Source organism: Mesoplodon bidens (genome assembly GCF_964165515.1).
Source record: "Mesoplodon bidens genome assembly, chromosome: 20".
Taxonomy (NCBI): Eukaryota; Metazoa; Chordata; class Mammalia; order Artiodactyla; family Ziphiidae; genus Mesoplodon; species Mesoplodon bidens.
The window spans coordinates 35,888,829-35,912,268 of NC_138181.1; the positions used below are offsets into that span (position 1 = coordinate 35,888,829).

General features: G+C 41.2%; 1 protein-coding gene across 2 annotated transcripts in view; it reads right to left on the bottom strand.

Annotated features, from left to right (window-relative positions):
* Window positions 1-23,440, bottom strand: part of ASB5 (ankyrin repeat and SOCS box containing 5) — a gene marked incomplete at its 5' end in the record, with an annotated part of 96,357 nt that overhangs the window by 36,182 nt on the left and 36,735 nt on the right. For both annotated transcript variants that reach the window (XM_081220903.1, XM_081220904.1), the window contains one exon: window positions 15,178-15,464. In XM_081220903.1, the coding sequence (XP_081077029.1) occupies window positions 15,178-15,464 (287 nt within the window). The remainder of the gene's footprint in view (window positions 1-15,177; window positions 15,465-23,440) is intronic.

The following is a 23,440-nucleotide window of genomic DNA, read 5'->3' on the forward strand; positions in this document are numbered from 1 at the left end:
AGGCAGGTGACGTCACGGGGGTGATAAATTCACAAAGCGTGGCTTGGGTTCTGAGGGCTAAAAGCTTCTCTGGTACAGAAAGGATTCGCCAGCAGTTAACATAACGTGAAAGAAACGCTATGTGTTTCAGAGCAAAGAGTGGACTTCAGATACCATCAACTTCTGTGATTTACAGATGGCTTCAAAGAGCCCTGTGAGTTCAACAGAGCTACCTCGAGTGCATCTGTAAAACGTGGGCTCTCTCTTCCAACGATGCAGCTTCCACTCCAGCAGCTTTACAATTTGAGCTTCCAGATTCAGACACACACACACACACACACACACACAGAGTCAATGACTTAAAAATAAAAGGTCCCAAACCCATCGATCTTGCCCAACTCCTCCATTTTGCAGATAGAGAAGCTGAAGTTGAAGAAACAAACAAACAAATTGAAGTTGAGAGAGTGTAGGGGGTGTCCTCAGAGCAACCCAGAGCGCTACCAGCAAAGCAAGACTGGAACGGAGACTGTCTGCTTCCTGCATGTGCTTTTCCAACGGGTGACATTTGCTCCTTAACCACAGGCAGACAGATCGAAACCAGTGAACATAAAATAAGGAAGGCGAAAACAGACCTAATAACCGATGGCACCTACCTACGTCATCAGACTTTTGTCAGGATTAAATGAGTTTATAATTGTACACGTTTAGAACAGCCCCTGGCGTGGAACCGAGAACTGGGGCAGTGTTTACTCTTCTCATAAGTGACACTTTTCTTGTCCTTTCCTTCTCTTTACACACTTTGTTACCCCACTGTTCTAGCTCTACCAAATGCCAGCGTGAAGTTTTAAAAAGGCCACAAACCCATACAAGGAAAGAAACTAGCAACCCGTGTTCTCCAGTCAGAGGACGACAGCTGCGGGGAGGAAAATCTGATATGCGCCACGGACAAGGGCTTAATGGCCGAACAATTTACACGTAATGCATCTCCTCCCCGCAGTTCTAGCCACAAATAGTTTTATCAGCACTAACCACGTGCTCAGGGTAGGTTTAGGCGCTGGCAGCAGCTAGTTTGTTCTATCTTGACATTTGTCATGGACAGTGCAGAGGGGACACACTGACGTGTGTTTCTGACATGTGAACATGCTTGCAGATGTAGGTCTTAGAGCAGAAAGCGTAGGAAGTCAAGAGTCCCAGGGGTACTGGCCTCAGCCCCAAATTTGCCTGGCAAGGTGACGTCCCATACACTCGGGCAGAGCAGCCCAGTGTCCTGCGGGCAGTCTGGCCTCACCCAACTACGTCCCAATAGGAGGCCCACCCTGCACTGGGGGGCTACGGAGAACCACAGAGAAGAGAGCTCCTGACACTGGAACAGACCATTCCTCCTACTGTAATCCTCTAGCTGCCTGTGTATGAGGAGCCAGTTGTGTGTATAGGCAAAAGCAAGATTTTAAAAAAAATTCCTTATTTTTATGATTCCTACCACTCTGCTAACTTAAACAGGTACTAAAGAATTTGGGGTCCAGGGACTTCCCTGGTGTTCCAGTGGTTAAGACCCCGCGCTCCCAATGCAGGGGGCCTGGGTTGGATCCCGGGTCAGGGAACTAGATCCCGCATGCCGCAGCTAAGAGCTCGCATGCCGCAGCTAAGAGCTCGCATGCCGCAACTAAGAGCTCGCATGCCACAACTAAGACCCGGTGCAGCCAAAGAAAGAAAGAAAGAAAGAAAGAATCTGGGGTCCAGGAGTAACATACAGAGTGGCTTAAAGGATGAAGAATGAAGTTCAGAGGAATTGTCCTCAGCAGGTGTTGAGAACAAGTTTTACATCAGCCAAACCCCTTCTGTGACACCTTCTAAGATGTGACAATTTCCTGGTTTGCTGCAGAGAGAGAAAAAGAGCGATCCCCTGTCCGTTATAGTTCTGATATCTGGTGTTTGGTGTGTTTTCAGTTCACGATACACACTCTGAAGTACCATGTTGAGCATTCAGTTTTAAATGAACAGAGAGAAAACGTTTAATAATAGTTGAAGTTTGGCTCAGAGAGTTCAACGTATTAAGAATAAAAACACACTCACTTAAAATGAGAAATCAAAAGGTAAACCACTAGCATTCCTCACCACAAGGCAAGAGATCTTTGAGTTAATATGAAATGAAGAAGATGCTTGAAGATATTCACAGCCATGAACTATTCCTGTTAACAAATGTACATTGAGGGTCTGTTTTATTTGGGGAGGAGGGCTAATGCCAGGGCATAAAGTTGAAAGGAATCAGAGAAAAGGGACAGTAGGTCTGATTGAGAAGAAGGAGTGGGGGCATTTGTTACAGCTTTAATTTCTGGGCAGTACTGACTTTCTGTCTTCATTTGTTCTCTAAGAATTAACTCTGCGAGTCCCTCTATTCACATTTATTCAGCGTGTACAGGGGCCACACCACTGGCCGAGGCAAGGTTAGAACTGGCGATGCCCTGGGGTAAGGGGTGATAAGATCCATATTCTTAAATTTGAATCCCCTCACCCTCTCCCTTCCTTTTCCCCTTCTTCCTTTCTCCCTTCCTTCCTTGGATATTTACTTAGTACCGCCATGTGCTAGGCATCTTTCCAAGATCGGAGAGTGAAATGAACCTCTGTCTTCACGAGACACACAAGCTGGTGATGAACTGACTTGGTGAGACAGTCAATGTTGAATCTGTTTGGGATACCACACAGATGGGGAAAAAGCAGCACAGAAAGTATTAAGTAATTCTGGGTCTAGGAAGGATTATTACAAAGACTGCAACCCGCCACAGAGATAGCTCTGGAAAAAGAACATTGCTTGTTTCATAGTATAAATGAAACAAACAAAATGCTGCAAATGGTCAGGATGAGCGATGTCAGAGGCAACGTCAGAAGACCAGGGCTCATGTCTCACTTTCCTCTAAGTTGATCAATAACCTTGAGCAAGTCTACATATTTAAGCCTCTGTTACCATCTCTGTAAATGAAGCATAATACCATCTAGTAGTTTGTAGAGGTCAGTGATGAGAGATGAAAAGGGATTGTGTGTGTGGAAAGACTTCGTGGATTACAATAAAAATATGACGTTATCACTAGAAAGTGTGGGGTAGGTCAAGTCAAAGCTAGAAATAGAAAGACACTTGCTGACCACCCCCTATTAAGTTCAATTGCTGAGAATTTGAGAAACTAAGGGTTCACTTTATGGTAAAGAGGATGTTTACTTTTTTCCATTTCTCATTTTCTCCTCCTTCTATAATTATTAACCACAGAATATTTACTAGAAAAGCAACACAGATGCACCTCAATTTAAGAAAATGTAGTACATAAAAATGTATATTTACAAAATGAATTATTTCCAAAGGAACTCCTTTAAGTAACAAGTTTACATGATCATAGAAAAATTCAGTAATTTACCAAAAGCTGTTTTATACACAACGTGTGAAGCAAAACTGTGCCCATAGTCTGGTGTATATACATGTGATTGGTGTTTTAGCAAGTTGTAAACATAGCTTTAAAAGCTCCTAAGATTTGGCTATTTTGAAAAATAGCATATCTTATAGAATATTTCAATTTCTGATATTACAACACGGAGCTGGATTTCTATCATCTCATAAAATGAATGGCCAGTATTATATCTGCAGCATCATTCCTTAAGAGTCTACTGAGGACTACGCTAGCCTGAGCTACCTTCCGAAGATCTGGGGGAATCATCACTTACTGCTGTGATCTCAGAAATGCTACTCTCCAGTTTGTGAAGTCACCGTAAGACATTCTGATTTGAGAAAGTTCCTTGTCCATCACCATGTTCCTGCCAAGCTTTCAGTAGTAAAGCTGGTTTCTGACTTGCGCTTGAGCTTCACCCTTGGTCATGGACACTGCAGGAGGGACGCTAGCCCCAGAGACCTGCCAACGAACAGCCTTAATATTCCTGTTCCCCCAGGGTACTATATACAGCTTAACGGTCTCATACTGAAGAAAGAAGACACAATCATTATTTGTGATTTATTATTCTCTTAGTAGAGGCTTAGTCATCTTCAGATAATCCTTGCAGTGGCCCAATAAAGAAGCAAGGGTTCCTTAAAAGTTCTTGGAGGGCTATTTTGCAAACCTGTGCCTAGGCTCCCAGATAATTTAAAACCCCGATAGACTTTGAGGTTATTCAATGATTCTATGGTATAATTCTGTATCCTCTTCCCAGATATAGTCCGCTTATTTTTTTTAAGAAAAAGTTTTTTTTTCTCTTTCTTCATAAGAAAAAAAAAACTTTTTTGTAAGATATGTCCAGTGAAAAACTATGTTTTGCTTGCTTCCTGGAGAGACCAGCTGGCAGAAAAAAAGCAGAGAAAAATAAAGGAAAAAAGCCAAATCCCTGAACAGGCTGACTCAGCGCTTCACTGTTAGTGCTGTCAGTGTTGGTTTTTGTCTTCCCTTTTCAAAAAGCTGCCAGGGATTAAGGGAAAAAAATAAAAGGGTGAGAAGAACAGTTTGGCGGAAGAAGTTAACATCCCGGGCTTTGTGATGTTGGAGGTTAAGAAGCTTCAGCCCTTTCTCTGGTGGCCACGATAACAGAGCAGCCGGAAGTGTGCTGTTCCATGTCACTGTCACATGCCATGACACACTCATCATAAAGCCCTTCCAGAAAAACCCAGGCTTTCTACCATATACTCATAACCAGGTACCTGACCAGTTTGCCCAGGAAAACATTTCTGTCCAAAGAATTTCTGGCAGGAGGAGTTTCTTAGACAGAGTAATATGATGGTAGAAAAAATGTCTGCAAGTCATTTAAAACCCCGTGCTGGGTTTTCCCTGGTGGCGCAGTGGTTGAGAGTCTGCCTGCCGATGCAGGGGACGCGGGTTCGTGCCCCAGTCCGGGAAGATCCCACATGTCGCGGAGCGGCTGGGCCCGTGAGCCGTGGCCGCTGAGCCTGCGCGTCCGGAGCCTGTGCTCCGCAACGGGAGAGGCCACAACAGTGAGAGGCCCGCGTACCGCAAAAAAAAAAAAAAAAGAAAAAAAACCCCAAAAAACCCGTGCTGTGAACTGGCTTGCCCACGTAGCATCCCCTCCAGGTCCTCAGCATCCTAACCCAGCCTGCTATCTCCCTTTGCTCCGATCCCAGGTGATGGCTCAGAAAATCTTGTTTTTTTGTGAAGCCTGTCAGAGAAAAATGTCTGAATCACAAGAATATCTTGAGTCTTAAAGGCACAGAACCAACTTCTCATTTTTTGCTTGTATTTAGGGGAAATTTTGCGTATTAAATACTTAAAATTCTGTTTGGAAGGGGCCAGCAGACAAATCCCGTGGACGGCACAGAGACCTGGGGAGCTTGAGGCTTGATTTTGCCAAGGCCACTGTTCACACCATGTGAAAGACCAGTGGTGGGAGAGTCAAGTGGTTGAGAGAAAAATCTCAGGAGCCAGTTGGATCTGGCATGAAATTCTATGCTTTTAGTTACTAACTGAAAAAAGTTGACAACTTAAACTTTCACAGGGCTCCGGCTTGTTACTCTTAAATTGACATACAAATAAAACCCACCACGTAAGTTCTGAAATCATGTACCTGAAGAGCGAGCATGATGCTGGAACAGAACACTTGCTCGTCCTGGTGTGATTACCTGCTTACGGCGACTGTTCAGCAAATATAACATGATAATTTCACCATCTTTTCTTATCCATGCTTCTCTGTGTTACTAAATGGAGGGAACTTTTGTACTGTTTTTAAAAATTTTTTTAAGTACAATATAAAGAATTAACATTCATGGAGCCAGACACTGTGGCATGTAGTTTAGGTAATACACTATATATCCCGTATAAAATTTACGGTAACCCTCTGAAATAAATATCATTATGTCCATTTTAGTGATGAAGAAACTGAGGCTACAGACTTCAAACAACTTTCCTAAGACCACACATCTCAAAAGTGCCATGATAGAAAAATGTATGTGTGACTAAATCGCTATGTTACCAGTAGTGTGATTTATGCAGGGGTCTTTTATTCCTTCCACAGATATTTGCTGAGTTTCTTCAATATCCAAGGCATTGTTTTTCCTATTTGCCATTTCAGTTATTTCAAGGACCAACTGACTTTTCGCTTAGTAAATTATAATTTCCTTCTCTAGAATAACAGCAGTTTTCCCCTGTAGTCCTGTTACAATTCAGTATCCAAGTTTTTGGCGGGAATCAAGTTTGCCTCATGAGCTTTAGATATTTACAAACTTCTTTTTTTCTCCTTCTAGTTAAATACTTTGTCTTTTGAAAATCTTATTTTTTAAAAAATAATCAAAATATTCATTATAATGCTATAGAATCAGGTTTTTGCTCATGTGTGTGCTTTTAAAAATTAAACTTTAGGGCTTCCCTGGTGGCACAGTGGTTGAGAGTCCGCCTGCCAATGCAGGGGACACGGATTTGTGCCCCGGTCCGGGAAGATCCCACATGCTGCGGAGCAGTTAGGCCCGTGAGCCATGGCCGCTGGGCCTGCGCGTCCGGAGCCTGTGCTCCTCAATGGGAGAGGCCACAACAGTGAGAGGCTCGCGTACCGCAAAAAAAAAGAAAAAAAAATGAAACTTTAGATCATTACAAAAATCTCAATCATTGAATCCAATTAACTTTCATAAACAAAAATCATTTAAAAAATATTTTCGTTACTTCCAATGGACCCTAAATTTGAGCTTACTTAAACAGATTTCCCTTTCTTTCACATTCCTGGAATGTCACACCAATTAGATACGCAAGCATCGTTTTAGGACTTAATATTCACTATACAAGAGATAGTCTCTCCAATGCAAACCAGTCTTATTTGATTTCTTTGAAAAATGGTAAGTAGCCCTAAAACTTCACTCCTCTACTAGATTTTACTGGATGAGCAGTTTCATCATAACTACAGGGAAAAGACAGAGAGATAAATGCTCAAATTTTCATTTAGCTCCTTTTCTTTTAGTTCTTGGAGAGTCACTATGAAGAAGCATTCATTCCCTTCCCAGACTCAACAGGTCTGTGATTTTATGTATTTGAACTCTAAAGGAACTGGCTCTGTTCCTTGTCCTAATTCCCCATCCTGGATCATGGCTCAAGAGGGAAATAAGACCCCAAGCTTTCTGAAATTCAGAAATTCCTTTGGTGCATCATTTCATTCTATAAATTACCACTTTCTCTTGATGGATGAGGGGAATCATCATTTCTCTAGTGAAGGAGGTCGAGTTTGGAAAACAGAAGTGGCTCATCAGTCTTCCAGCGGTTAATCGAAGATGTGCTGGGTTGTTCCTGAGGAATTCACTCACAGCGTCATCAGGACTTACATGCTCATTATTTAACTGCTATCACAGTGTGTTCAGAACTCTTTAGAGGAAGAGTGGCATCCTTTAGCACTTTGGCAGCAGACCACCTGCCTCGATCAACTAACAAGGAACATTCAAGGAGCAGATTTTCAATGCACAGGCCTTAACGTTAATCGCATCATTGTCAGTTTTCATTTAAGTCAAGCTGCACACTTGAGGACGGAGATGACCTGGTGTTTCTATTTCAGAACGTCAATGGCATTTCCATATTGAATTTCAGTTTGTTTGTACTCTGCCCATAGTTTAAGACCATAAGTCTTCTGGAAAGAGTTTATGTATTTCTGAATGCTTCTGTTTTGCTCAGTAAGTAATGGTGACATGGAAATTTTAGCTGCTCTCATGGAGAGAGATTGCCTTTGTGCCATTTGACATAGTTATGCCCATTCCTGACGGGCCCCAAATGTTTGCTGTGGTTCTAATCCCTAGGAAAGAATGTGGAACGGATATTCAGTTATGACTCATTTTACAGGGTGGTTAGGGTCGGTAAAGTCGCATGTAACTCACATAATATTTTAAATAAACTGGGAAAGTTTCGTTTTAAACATTATTTTCTTCTTTTCTTCAAGGAAAAATGCCTCTTGAAGTCCAACGTCCGAAGATTCATGAAAGTAGAGTTGTTCTGTTCAGGAAGGGAAAGGGGGCCCATGGTCTCTCAGTCCCTGAGGCTCTTCTAGAAAACTCCTAAATCTACTTAGCAGACAGATTTTTAAAATCCTATCCCACAGTAGCCAATGAAGAATTACAGGATTGAGAGAAGAGACCCTTCTAATATATGTCCTCTTCAACCTAAATTTCACAGAATGGACTGGTTTAATTACAGGCCACCTGGAAGTGCTAATGATTTATGAGCCTCTGTAAGCCTCTCCTTCCCTGAGCTGATATTCTTGGGGCACTTCCAGTCTCAAAAGCCAGTGGTCTGCTTTGTAGCGTTGCTGTGAGAGGGCTGGAAAGAATGAATGATTTGTTCTTTATGCAGCTGGTAAAGAAGAAATGCCAAAAGTTCTACATAGCCTGTAACCAAACACTTTCTTTTTTTTAAAAAAAAAATCTATTGGAGGGTGATTTTGGAGGAATAACCCCCCTGCTTTCATTGACATGGTCCATGTGTCACTGGGGATAAACTTTCCTCTCCCCCAGGTTAGAAAATGAGCTTAATGTGCTGAGATTGAAGCTGGAATCCATGGAGCTGCCATGGAGCCACCCTGAGGATGTGCACAGCCGACTCAGTGCCCAGGAGGTATTCGACCTTCTCTGAGATGTAGTTCCCGGAACACATGTAATGACATGTTGACTCATTACACCCAGGATTTTGTAAAATACTCATGGTGGCACTGATTTCCGTCATTACCTAGTGACTCTTTCTTGTAGGCTGAATCCAGTAAAGGCATTAGAAAACTCGTAATAGAACTCTTTACTTTGGATGTGTGATTTGAGAACACGTGTATTTATTTTTCATTTTGGCACCAACCATCTGTCTCTGTCTCCTCACCTAACATTTATCCTTTAACATTTGCCCCCATGAACCACGCCTGTTCAGTTCCACATCTAAAAGTTCTCTTTTTCTTTAGAGTCAGCTTGGTTTCATCCACACTTGTACACAACCAGATATGTTCTGCCTTTGAAGTTTTACCTTGAGCTCCACCTTCTCTCAGGAAGGGCCTGATACTCCCAACAGACTTTCTTAGAGAACATTCATTGCAGAACTTCACTGTGTTCAATTTAGCACCTTATGAATTTCTACTTGCTTGCTGTTTGCTTGTTTTATACGTGCAAGGTTTGGCTCCGCCGACCCAAGTCTCCTGTTACTCAAAAAGCAACTCATATACTATATTTGGTAACTATTTGCATGTACACCCACATATATACACATATACGTATCCGTCCATGTACACGTAGCACATAATATTGTGCCAGGAACAGAGTAGGTATCCAAGTATTTACTGAACTGAATTAAATTCAAAATTGTACCAGTTATGTCAATTAATAAGAAAAGCAGCTTATTTTAATAATTTACCACCTTCTGAAAAAGATGGCAAATTGGAAAGCAGAGACCTAGTTTTCATCCTTTAACTGTCCTCATTATATAAAAATTTTAGAGTTGACTACAACAATGTCACCTATATAGAAACTTCATTTTGAAACTGTTCACCAGAATACGTGTCATTCTTCAGAAGGCTTAGTGGAGAAGCAATGAGCACACTTGCTCTTTCCTAAAAAAACAAATTCTTAGAAATAATAATAATAGTGGATTGAGTGATGAACATAACAGAGAGTAACAATGGGGAACGGCGGAGCTTTCAAGCATTATGAATAAGGACACGTGCACTATTGTGGGAGAGAATATGCATGGGCTTAGCACAGCTTTTATTTAACTGGTGAACCCCAGGCAGAGCTCTTCTCATCTGCATACTTGCTCTTCTGTGCTCCCCGAGCACCTCTTCAACTTTGTAAAATAGCACTCACCACGCTTTAAATTACTTGATTTTCTCTCTCTGTCTCTCCCACTAGACTATACACGCCTTGAGGAGAGGGACTGTGGTTTGTCTGTATATTTTATCCTTCATGCCTAGCACAGGCCTTTGGCATAGAAGACACACAAGCAAAAGGTATGGGAAGAATAGCCCTAGGAAAACTGACCCGTTCTAAGCTATCATGAGCTAGGCTGAGTTCTTTAATTCCAAAACCCCATGCATTTCTCCAAATAGAGAGGAAGAGGAACAATATTAATACATTAAACTATGACAAAGTCTTTTGTAAACTTGGAAAGTTTGTTCCCAGATTCCTGTTCTAATTCACAGTATTATAATGGTTCCTTCCCAAAAAAGTGCTCTGGCATTTCCAAAAACTAGCAGAACATGGGCAAAATTAAAGTCGCTTAACATTTTTTTTGGTAGCACTTTTGATTATAATGTCACGTCTGTTGTGATAGAAGAGCCGTTCCATTGATTCCAGTTATTCTTAGGTGGTGTCCTTCCACCTAAGTATAGAAAATGTGTCCCCAAACTCTCACATCTTCAAGGTATTGTTAAACCTTTATACAATGAACAGCATGAAAGAAGTCATTCTACAGGTTGGCTTGAAATTTGTCATGGCTGAGATTCTGAGAAATGTTCCCAACAGAACTAACCTCATAGACAACCAACATGGTAGCACCAACAATCATATGAAGCAAGTTGTTCCTTGGGAACAGGTCTAATGGATATGACTGCTGCACTTGCTGGCGTCTGCTGTAAAGTTAAATTCTTAAAGCTGTTTTTAAACCTGGGATGGACTTTACTGATGGAGAAAGAATATTACATCATACAAAATCCTAGCTGCTTTTCCTACCCAGGTTACACTATTCTCTGGAATGACAAGTCCTTTTGCCATTTGACTAGTGGTGCACGTTTACCCCATATCCTATTTCCAAGTGTCAACAACAGACCCACCAAAAAACAAACAAAAGCATGCTTAATGGCAACCCTGAAATCAAATGTATGAAATCACAAGCACAAATATTCTACCAGATGATTCTACATACATTCTGTAGTCTACGTAAAGCCTCAACCCTGAAAGGAGCACCCAAAGAGGTTGAATGTCACTAGATTGTCTCTCAAGCAGCCTCACAGAGACGTTACCTCGATGAATTTTCCACCCTCTAACATTTGGCCCATGGCCTTGCAGGCTTGGAAACCTGATCTGTCAGCAAAGCTGGAGCAAAATCACATCTGAGAGGTGGACTTACAACTCAGAGAGCACAGAGCACTAAAGAGTGATGTCAAGATGCAAACATAGTAATTTACAGCGAGAACCATAAATGTCAGATGGGCTAAAACACTCCTGGGGCAAGCCAGCACATTCTCTTTCTGCGGACAGACGCGATGGAGAGCCAAGTCATAACCAGAATGTTGCCTGGTGATAAAAAAGTGGAACAAAGGGAATAAACAGTAAATAAATCAACGGCAAGGCTGGAATTCAGATTCTAGTTCTATGACTTCCTGATTCACACTGACATTTCACACTAGAGATAGGTGACCCACCAGACTCACCAAGCAGCTGAAGGCGCAGCTCTCTGGGGCGGCATAGGCTGGGAACTGCAGGCTCGCCTGGGTGGGTAATTAATCTTTCTGAATGACAGGCTTTTCCTTTGTTATAACGAATTCCGGGAGACCCTAAGGTAACATTTACTCTCTCTGCCAATGCTATTTAAGGTATCATCAGATTCATTCTTTTTCCTTTTCTTCTTTTTATTTATTTTTTGTTGTCATCCTTTCTTTTCTATCCACACCACCACCACCAAACAAGTCCAGGTCCTCATCTCTTTATGAGGGGCAGGGGCCTAACTGGTCTACCTACTTCAAACCTGTCCCACTGCCCAACTCCAAAGATCATTACTATATAAATCAACCTTGAATTAGCGTTTTGTACGTGTCTCTTCCCATTTTCCTACCTTCACTCATACCAAACACGCTCAGTGACTCCTACTGCCTTCAAAGTTGAGTTTGAATTGCTTGGCCTGCTGTTCAAATTCTTTCATATCTGTGCCCAATTTATTATCATTTTTCTACTGCATGAAACTTCGACTCCAGTCCAATCTACTGTCTCTTAATATCCTATGTGCACTCCAAGTCCTGCCTCTGCTCTGTTCCTGGGTTCCTGGGGTCAACTCAAGATCTTCCTCCTCCATAAAAATGTCTCTGAAGGTCCAAATCTGAAACTGACCTTTCCAGTCTTTAGGCTCATTTGGTATTTAGTGTATCTGGAAAGTAAGTATTATATGTAGATATACCATCTCCTCAACTAGAATAACCTACTTACAGTTGGGAACAATACATTTTGCCTTTTTTATACCCTGTTTCTTCAATGCCTCCATACCAGGGGTGCTCAGTAAACAGGTGCTTAGAACTGACCTTGTCCACAAGTAGGTAAAACTACTGAACTCTCCTCAGAGCCTAAGATAGAACTTGAAAGGTATGACCCTTAGCAGAGGAGGGGAGCTGTCTCTCCAAGTGTCCGTGGGTTATGAGTGGCACATGGCTTCTTCCAAGCCCTTGGAGTGATATCAGGAGATCAGTGTTCTCCCCTGCATCTTCCCCTGCTCTCCGTACTGTCTGATGTCACAGCTGGAGACACTGTTCCACTCCTTAGTCTCACTCAGTCTCAAAGTAAAGTGTTAGCTTTAAAAACAGACTAGACCTCTGATATGTGGGCACTATCACCAGGACACTTAACAGCAAGAAACATACAGGGAGAGAGTTACACAGAAAATCCTAACGAGTCCCTTCAATACGATGGCAGAGTTAATAAAGGGATGAAAAGGCAGATTTCTAAGGTTTATAGGCATAGCAAAGGGATCAAGAAGGAAACAATCATAAGCGATTTTAGTTACCATGTTGCTTTTCAGTATTCTTGTTGTGTAATCATACCTTGGTCTCAAGCCTGAGTGGAAAGTGCATTGAGAAAGCTCATCCCATATTTGTCTAATACAATGAGCTGATCTGCAACCGTATCTGGGAAGACAGAGTTTCTTTTATTTCATACCGAAGCACTACAGCTCATGGGGAGGACATCCAGAATGTTGTCAACAGGGTCTTCCATGATTATGAAAGACATGAAAATACGCACATCATCTCATATTTCATGGATTTTGGCAACTCCACATCAGAAATGTTGGGGAATGATCTGGCTAAGTCTTGAAAGTAGGAATGAGAAACCTAATTCAGAATGGAATGAAGGTGATAATCTCTGCTAGGAAGGAGGAAATTGCTAGATTAAACAAAGATAATTAAGCCTGATTAATCATAAAAACATAAACAAAATAAAAATAAGTTTAGTAGTAGTAAATAAAAGAAAAAGCTATGTTAAAATAGAGAAAGGAATAATTTCCTAGGCAAGGAAGAATTAATTCTTAGAGGTAGACCAAGAAAGAGCTTGCAAGGTTCCTGACTGTCCTCCTAATATTAAAATAAAATTGGAGACTAATTATGCTTACACTGAATAAAAATTATAATAGTATATTGTATTGTTTAGTATATAGATTAATGCAAGCTATAGGAAGGGAGAATTCTGTTAAACAGATACAAAACTAAAAATAACAAAAAAAACATTTGAAAACTCTATGTTCCCTATTTTTATTCCCAGGAAAAGTATTTTCTATTAGTGAGTGTGGATTTCTTTCTCTCCTTTTTGGGATATAATCCTAGAGTTCTAATATGTCTTAACACAGACTCATAAAAGTAGGCGGGAACATGGAAGCCATTTCACATATTCCCATGACCTCCCAGCATGAGCACACTGAGATCAGGCTAAAGAGGGGACAAGTATTTCTTTATATTTGTAAATAAGTACAAAAGGAGATTCCAGAGCTTCCTCTAAAACCTTTGTCAATCCACCAAAAATGGTGGAGTTTTAGCCAATACTTCAGTTTTTATGCACGGCAATTCTCATAATACGTAGACGGGATTTGAGTATAAGGTAATGAGCTACGGGCTGCCCGTGACAGTAAACTTTCTCACGTTAGGATCGCATAGCCTATTTAGTCTTATATCTAAAAATACGGGTTTAAAAAATAAAATTAAAATACGGATTTTGTTTTAAAATCTAGTCTCCTATGTTTGCTGGTTTTTAAACAAAATATTCCATTTACCGACATGGTGTATGCCACATTTAAATAGTTATACCTGGTCTGAAGCAGAGCTGGTGGGTGAAGGATTAAATATTGTCTATTTCCCTAGATCCCACCTTCCTTGTGAGAGTTTCATCCTGGCATTTAGATTAAATTCCTCACTTGGCATAAGAACAATCTTCCTCAGGAAAAATGTACTCCTTATCTACCTCATACACCAAAAAAGATTTTCTACCTTTATTCAACTACAGAGTCACCTAGATTTTAAAATAAGTTATTCCACACATTGAAAAATGTAGAAAAACAGATTTTAAGAAGGCAAGCTTTCTACTCTAAGCATTCTTTAAAAAAATACACTCTCTAATTATGTGATAGTGTATTTTGATTCTGAAAATTAAAGTTACTTTAGAGGTATGTAGGGCTGTAAAATGTGCACGCTTGCCTGATGATTTTCAAACCAGAAATTAATCAAAAGGCTATAAGGAATTAAAATGTCACCTTGAAGCCCATCCTAAGAATTTCTTTTATTATACAGAATTTCAGTGCAATAGAATGGAAATGGTTTTACAGCCTTTCAAGTTGAGGGTCAAAATGATCATTTCTCATTTAGTCTCACACTTCAGTTTCTTGTAGGAAGCATGATGGATGTACTTGGTTGCATACATGTTAACATTTGTTAATTCATGTTCCTATCCTCATATGATCAATTTTTTACAAATTGAGCAAAAGCAACAACAATTCCATCAGGAAAACATATGCCATAAATCTTAATGTTCACCACATTGTGCTTTACTTTATAATGAAGCGGTTAACCTCAGTCAAATAAAAATTGTGAGAAACCAATAAAACTTTCAAATCTTCTCTTATAACAATTCTTTTTCCATATAACTAAAGACTTGATTTAAAAAATCATAAAATCGCAGGTATATTAAAGGACAGTTGAAGTGCAATCAGTAACTGAAGCCTGTGAATGCATGGCTTGGCACACGAAATGTTAAAAGTTAGAAAATATTTATTAATAGGAAAATACTGATATATATTTAAAACTATGCTTCCATGAGGCTATTCTGCAATGATGCCTTGATTTCATTAACCCAGAAAAAGTAATTTTCTTTTTTATGAGGCCATGAAGGGAGTTAAATATTTTCGCAATGACAAGTTGGCAAAATATTCGCTTTGAAGCAGTCCCTAAGGGAAACATGGGATGTTTTCTTGGATCGCGCGTGCAAGATAAATCAGCGCGAAACACGAGCACAGGTCGTGAACATACCTTGTCCTGGGGTTACTCCGTAAAATTCAGCCGCTATCCGGGCCGCCTCCTTGCGGTTGCCTTTCACTATGTAGAAGTGACTGAGGATGGCGAGGCTGATTTTCACAAAGAGCTTGAAACAGAACAGTGAGAGGATGGTGAAGTAGACGTTAGACAGCTGCTGAGCAAAGGGCCGGCTTTCTTCGACCACCGACATCGCTGCACCAGCCCGGCTGCTGCCGCCCTCGCTCAGATCCAAGTCCCGACTGTGCCTGGCTCCGGTCCGGGATGCTCCTGGACAGCTGGTCCTGAGGAAGGAAAACAGCAGCTGGTAACGATGCCTCCAGCTCAAAATATTTATACCGTCCATAAAAGTGCTTCGCACACTCCTATTGGTCTGACGGTATTGCGCGGGGGGCAATGGCAACACGTGCCGCTTCCCGACACTCCTGACTTTCCGTGCTGGCTGCAAAATGACACCCCGCCTCCCTGCTCTGAACTACAAAATCCAGGTACTGAAATGTAAATACAGATTGTTTCCCTTCAGTGTCAGCAGCGCTTTGAAGACTTTGCGTAAGGGGTTCCTGGTGTTAACGTAAGTGCTATTCCTAATATCAAGGAAAAATTAAGCCCATCAGTTCAAACCTTGAAAATGGCCGTATTTGTAGGCCAGGAGCTAAATTACCAAATAGTCCATGGCTTGATGATTTAATGAGCACTCATCAACTTCGCCAAATTGTGGCTTCCACTGTTGTCAGGAAAAAAAAAATGTGTAAGTGGATAGACTGGAAAGTCACAGGCTCATAACCTTAGAGTGTTTATTCATCCACTGAACACTTTTTTAAGCACCTACTATATGTCAGGTATTTTGCTGGATGCTGGCAGACCAATCTCTGCCACAAGGATCTCAGAGTCTAGAGGAGGAAACAGCCATAAAATAAATACAAGTGAGGACAGGGTAGCACAAAGAGGAAGGGCCTAATCCTGGTAGCAAAGAGTCCAGAGAGGCTTCCTGGAGGACATATAATATCCAGAGAATTTCAAGTAAACCTAAGTATTCCATCTTGACTCTCCCAAACCAAGCAAAACAATATATCTTTTAGCCCCATAATCTTTGTTAAACCCGACCTGATGTAGTTTAGAAATGAAGTGCAACTGTTTATAAGGGCGTCCTTAGGCAAGCTATCTGTTTAGAAGAGAAATCAAGTAAGTTATTTAAGAACAATAATGTAGAGTGACAGTATTTTGACATTTAAGCCAACAAGAATACGCCAAGATACAAAATGACATATTATACAGGGAGCTTGTTTATACATTTATATGACCAGGCTTGGGGTCTGTTAATTGTTGTACTGCTTCCCGATTCTTCCGAAAAGTTCCGGAATCACAAATAATAACAAAAACGTAAGAAAACAGAAGTGGCTTTTCTGGGAATAAAGGAGCATATCAGTGATTGGTCATAGTGGTCAGTGTTGCATGCTTTTCATGCCGTGTATCTTGCACTGATTTATATGAAACATCCCTAAGACAAAGGAGGTATTGCTGTAAAGTAAATGTGTCAGAGAAAGCAGGCTTCTTCTTTCCCCAGTGACTGCGTGGTTCCCAGAAAAATAAATTAGATAAAATATTAGAAAGCAGTCACTGCCCTCTTTCTGGAAATGCCCCTTGGTCTTGTTCTCACAGGCAGAGAACTAGACTAAGCGGCTCTTCACTGGCCCCAGTGTGCCATTTCACATGTGCTTTGGGAATCAATGAAAAGGCACTGCAGAGTATAGAAGACGAAGTAACTAAAGGTGAGATTGTGTTAGTTAAGTGACTGGAGGAGATGACCCTCCAGCTGGTCTTTCCCCTGGCGTGGCGATGCATGAGTACGCACCAGAGAGGCGTGCCCCGTGGACAGCTGGACCATCACAATACTCTGAGTCACTGTACCCACATCCAGTTCAGTGCTTCAGAATCAGAAATAAAACCCACCTAAGTCATGCCTCAGTGTCTTCTAAGGTTTCACTCCTTCCTCTCTACCAGTAAGTGCTATTATAAATAATTGTCTCCACATCAGCTCACCAGGGCACTGGATTCTTTTGGGTTGAGGAACACTTTTATTTCAATAAGGCTGCTATCATTGGAGCAGTAAGTTTAACTCCTTATACTTTTACTAGTAGAAAAATACTGCTCTCCAATATTTAGGATTTTCTGTCAAGATGTCATGCTTTATTTTAATGAGTTCCTTGATTTCCCGCCTCTATTTCTTTCATTAGCATAAACTCTCCCTTGGCAACTTTTACCATCTCTACTTCTAGTATCACTAAATAAAAATTAAGGCTAAATAAAATAACTCATAGTAAGTGAACTCATCAAATGTAAACTAGATGCTGGGGCTTCCCTGGTGGCGCAGTTGTTGAGAGTCCGCCTGCCGATGCAGGGGACACGGGTTCGTGCCCCGGTCTGGGAAGATCCCACATGCTGCGGAGCGGCTGGGCGCGTGAGCCATGGCCGCTGAGCCTGCGCGTCCGGAGCCTGTGCTCCGCAACGGGAGAGGCCACGGCAGTAAGAGGTCCGTGTACTGCAAAAAAAAAAAACTAGATGCTGTATTTTTCACATTATAGACCCTTCCAAGCAACATCATAAGTTATTTTATTAATATTTAAAAGACACATGAAAAATACTGTGCGCCTATTTTCCTGGCATTTGTGTTTTCTTAAAAAATAAAATATTGATTAGTAATTTAAGGGATTTATTGAGATAAATACTTTTATCATTTACCGTGTTGAGAGGATGTGGTAGAATGATTTGGTGATTAGCCAGTATATCCCAACTGATCTTGTTAGTTTTGATCAATCAGTCAATCAAACCAAAGTTGAGCTCAACAGTTTTGTTACTAGAATGGGCGATGTGAGAGGAGATAAAAACACAGGAAGAAATCATTTTTTAATATAAATTTATTTATTTATTTTTGGCTGCATTGGGTCTTTGTTGCTGCGCGCGGGCTTTCTCTAGTTGCAGCGAGCAGGGGCTACTCTTCGTTGCGGTGCGCAGGCTTCTCATTACGGTGGCTTCTCTTGTTGCAGAGCATGGGCTGTAGGTGCGCCGGCTTCAGTAGTTGCAGCGCGTGGGCTCAGCAGTTGTGGCTCGTGGGCTCTAGAGCTCAGGCCCAGTAGTTGCGGTGCACGGGCTTCGTTGCTCCGTGGCATGTGGGATCTTCCCGGACCAGGGCTCAACTGGTGTCCCCTACATTGGCAGGTGGATTCTCAACCACTGTGCCACCAGGGAAGCCCAGAAATCATTTATTGAGAGTTGACTATAAGTCACGTTTTACATAAATCTTCTCATTTACTACCTTATTCTATCCTGGAGGGGTGAGTATTATTGTCATTTACATTTTAAAGATGAAGAAAGTGTAATTCAGGGAGTTAGTGACCTATAAGAGTATTTGAACACAGTTATGACTCTAAAATACGTGCTCAAGTTACTGCCCATATTTTCTATTTTTAAGCACTTACCGTCTGAACGAGCAAGTGCGATTTGTACATACAGAGTGAGACAGTCACAGAGACACACACACAGTGGAGAGGTCAGTCTAAGACTGCATTTAATCAGGTGCCTAAATTAGCACCTAAATGAGTGGGGCAGCTATCCATGCTCTGATGATTACATGAGATGGAATCTTGTGTGTGCTTGACACCTGGGAACCAAGGAAAGGGGAATGTTTGGTGACTGGGCTGATACTTCTCGGTTATTCAAGGTTAAGAGTCGGTGAGCAGCTCCCATTAAAACAGCAGAGAGGAAGCCGATAGAAGGGCCAAAGAATAGGGCTGTCGAGAGTGAGTTCATTGAAAACAACGCTGAGTGTTCAAAAGAGGGTCGAATAACTGAGGAAAAACAAAAAGAATGAGGATCAAGGAAAGGACAGGAGGCGTTCGCTGGGGACCTTCAACTCAGTATCTCAGTAGGATAATGGAGTGGGAATTAGGACTTCGGTGATCAGGGGTGATCCTCGGAGCAACGTCCAAAGAAAAAGGGCCCCTGGGGTTCCTCCTTTTGTCACCTTTCTGGGTATTGTCTCTGCTCCTCCGCACAGTACAGCTGTCAGAGGACAGTTCCTCTGTAAGGTGCCCCCTGTGTCCCCTAATCTTGCCCCTTTCAAGGTTCTTGCTCAGCTTCCTTTAGCATCCCAGGTACTATGTGAATTGGCATTGTGTCTATGTGTGTGTGTGTGTGTGTGTGTGTGTGCGCACGCACACACGCTTCAAAGACTTAATTTCATGTCATTCAGATGCTGAATATCATAATGACTTTCAAATGTGGCCAGATTAGCCTTCAAATTCTCATAGAAGAGAGAATTTCATTTCCAGAGATTATGGCGCTAAGTTGTTTTGACTTAACTGCAGTTTTGACCCAAGCTGTTATACTAAAAATGTCAAGGAGACATAATAAAAATTGCCTGTTTCTAGTGCTTTCCAGTTGATAGATCTTAGCATAAAGTTTTTTTTTAAAGATTTTTATGTAGAGGAAATAGAGTGACCCCACTGAAATAACCATTTCCTTTAAAAAAAGTGTGATCCCATATTCTCTGGTAGAAATCTAAAGGCTCTAATTGACTTTTTATAAAATTACAGGGATACATTTCAAAGAGCAAAGTTGCTAATGTTCAGTACAATGGCAGTCATCTTCCCAGCTCCGGAACAGGGAGTTTGAGGAGGATTTGTGCACTGTGAATACAAACTGAGAAAAGTCATTTGCTCATAAATCTGAAGTTCACTGGTGGCTGGGCTGATAAAATGAAAGAGAAAAAATTATACAAGTTGCTATTGGTGGGATAATAGCTCACTGCTGTGCTTAAGACACCATTCAAAACATAGCTCTCGTTTTTTTTTTTTTTGCGGTACGCGGGCCTCTCACTGTAGTGGCCTCTCCCATTGCGGAGCACAGGCTCCGGACGCGCAGGCTCAGTGGCCATGGCCCATGGCTCACGGGCCCAGCCACTCCGCGGCATGTGGGACCCTCCCAGACCGGGGCACGAACCCATATCCCCTGCATCGGCAGGCGGACTCTCAACCACTGCGCCACCACGGAAGCCCAGCTCTCGTTTTTTAATTTTATGAAATCTCATGAGGAAAAAAATAAAGGTCTTGGATGGTTAAAATACACAGGAGCTTTACATGTTTGTATACATAGGAATTTGAAGAAAAACAGAAATGTTTACACTTGAAGTTGAAATCCTTAAAGGGAATTAATAACTGAATTTAGCCTTATCTCCATTCTGTAGGTTCTGTAGATTCTGTTTAATTAGTTTATCTACACTTACCCAAAAGCTGTAATCATGGAAATAGATACTTCACAAAGCACGTTGTCAAAACTCCTGGCATGGACTTAGGCACTGTGATATAATGCCTCTGTCCTAAAAAAATAATGTACTCACAGCAGAACTATAGATACTGATGCCTCGGGTTCCTATTAGATATCTCTAATTATTGATGAAGGACAAATGCTCATAAAGATTATAATCATCATATTAATTATTTATGTTGTTAGTTGGGGAAAGTTGGGATGAGAGGTGTTCTATTCTGTTTGACTGTACTTTTGGGGGCTAAATTCTTGCTTCTGGCCTCTAGTCATACTTCCAGTATAATGGAACAAAAGGGTAATTCCTGCTAGCATTAGAAGAATCCATAGGAAGAATAAAATACTATCCACAAAGTTGTGATTTACTTAGATTTCATCCAGGCTCTCTGGGGAAAAATCGCAGGCTTTCTCCAAAACTCAGAACAGCCTCTATCCTAAAAACTGAGTCACGTTAAATCGACCTATGTGGTCAGCGCTGAGTAGAGGTTCCTTTAGGTTAGAAAGATTCTAGTCATATATGGGGTCCAGAAAACCTTGGCTGAGAGCTGGAGCTCTACATATTGGAGGGTTTAAAAAATATATTCTAATTTTAAATTAATATATACTTATTCACACCTACGACATGCCAAGCACTCACTTTTCTAGATATTTCATCTGTTATAATGGAGTTTTTTGTTTGTTTGTTTTTTGCAAACCCATCTTTTGTTTAGAGGATCATATCTCACCCAACCTCAGTCCATGTTCCTGACCTCCTGGCTCCAGAAAAGGGCAGTTGACCAAATTAGGCCAACGAAGATATTTCTGGAACTGCGGTTAGAGTTCTGGGAAAGATGCTTTTATCCAGCAGGGAAAGTTAAGACAGCAAGATCTAACCCTAAAGATGCTAGGAGTTCTCCTTGGCAGTACGGGAACAGCCTGCCTAGGAAGGAAGCCAATGGGAAGGAAAGCATATAGTCAGGATCTGGGGAGGTAGTGTCATGGCACCTTCATCCGAATACCTGGATCTAGCTGCACCTGAAGCAGCAGACTGATGGTAATACAGATTTGACAGTAAAATGAAATAATACATTCCTTTTAGTTGTTAATTAAACCCATGTGGATTGGGATTTCTCTCACATTTACAGGAAAAGTCCTGATGTATTTATATTTTCTTGAGTCCTTATAAAGAAAATACACCATAGGCATCATTCATCCCTTCTGTACAAGGTGAGGAGGCAGAGACTTAATGACCAAGCAATCTGCTGAGATTCCACCTCTTCAAGTGGAAGTGCTGGGACTCATGCCTGAGCTTCTGTCACTGCAGCTCTTCTCATATTGGCATTCACAGGTTAGAGCTGAAACATTCGTATTGTCTAGGGTACTCACTGTCTTCCCACTCTATCTCGGCCTGAGTTACCGTGTACGTTTGTGCCACATTTGGGTTATAAATAGTATTTAACTGAATACTCAAGTATATCGTTGGGCTGAAGCTGATAGGCCCCGCCCAAATCGTTGGTGATTAAGAATTTGTTGTAACCTTCTCATTTTAACAAACCACCTATTTTCAAGACGATTTAAAGGGAAGACTTTCACTACGGCATCATTTTGAAGATCCAAAGCGTGAGGCCGTCTGAGCAGTGAAATGATGTTACAATGATCTTTCAAGTACAGCGTGGCGATCTCAGTTTTTTTTTTTTTTTTTTTTTTTTTGCGGTATGCGGGCCTCTCACTGTTGTGGCCTCTCCTGTTGCGGAGCACAGGCTCCGGATGCGCAGGCTCAGTGGCCATGGCCCAAGGCCCCAGGCGCTCCGCGGCATGTGGGATCTTCCCGGACTGGGGCACGAACCTGTGTCCCCTGCATCGGCAGGCGGACTCTCAACCACTGCGCCACCAGGGAAGCCCTCATCTGCCTTTTTATAGGTATACTTTTACAATTAATAGTTATCATTTCTTCAAAGAGGTAAAACATGTCAACTGCCCTGGGATGTTGCCAACTGGCTAAGAAAACTGGGATCTACAGGTGCCCCTGTCTAGGATGCTAAGATTTCAGTGTCTTTGACAGCACGTGTACTGCCTGTGTGCTCTCCTTTTAAATCTATATTTTTAATCTCCAATTATAAGCCTCATTATGAAAGAATCTACCTCACATGTTGTCAGGTTTAAATGCAGTAATGCATAGCATTCATGGTGCATGATAGGAGCTCAGCAACTATTAGTTTTATTATAATGATTCCTATTATTTTGTTATTTAAATAATTTAAATTAGAATCCATTGCATAATAAACACTACAATTTTGCTGTGTGTTTGTCTAATTAAATGTCCAAATTCCAACAGTACTTTACTCTCTGCCAACTACAGACATGTACTCACATAAAAGAAATCTATTGAACTTCCTCTGGTGTTAGAAAATAGGCCCATTTCTGGAACTGGGATTCATAACCAACGTTCCATATAAAATAAATGATTATATTTAATTTTTTATTGAAGTATAGTTGATTTACAGTGTTGTGTTACTTTCTGGTGTACAGCAAAGCGATTCAGAGATATATATACTCTTTTTTCATATCCTTTTCCATTATGGTTCATCACAGGATATTGAATATAGTTCCCTGTGCTGTACAATAGGACCTTGTTCCTTATCCATTCTATAGATACTAGTTTGCATCTGCTAACCCCAAACTCCCCATCCATCCCTCCCCCACGCCCCCTCCCCCTTGGCAAACACAAGTCTGTTCTCTATCAGTCTGTTTTTGTTGCACACATAAGTTCATCTGTGTCATATTTTAGATTCCACGTATAAGTGATATCATATGGTACTTGTCTTTCTCTTCCTGACTTACTTTGCTTAGTATGATAACCTCTAGGTCCATACATGTAGCTGTAAATGGCATTATTTCCTTCTTTTTTATGGCTGAGTAATATTCCTTTGTATGTGTATATATATACGTCTTCTTAAATGAT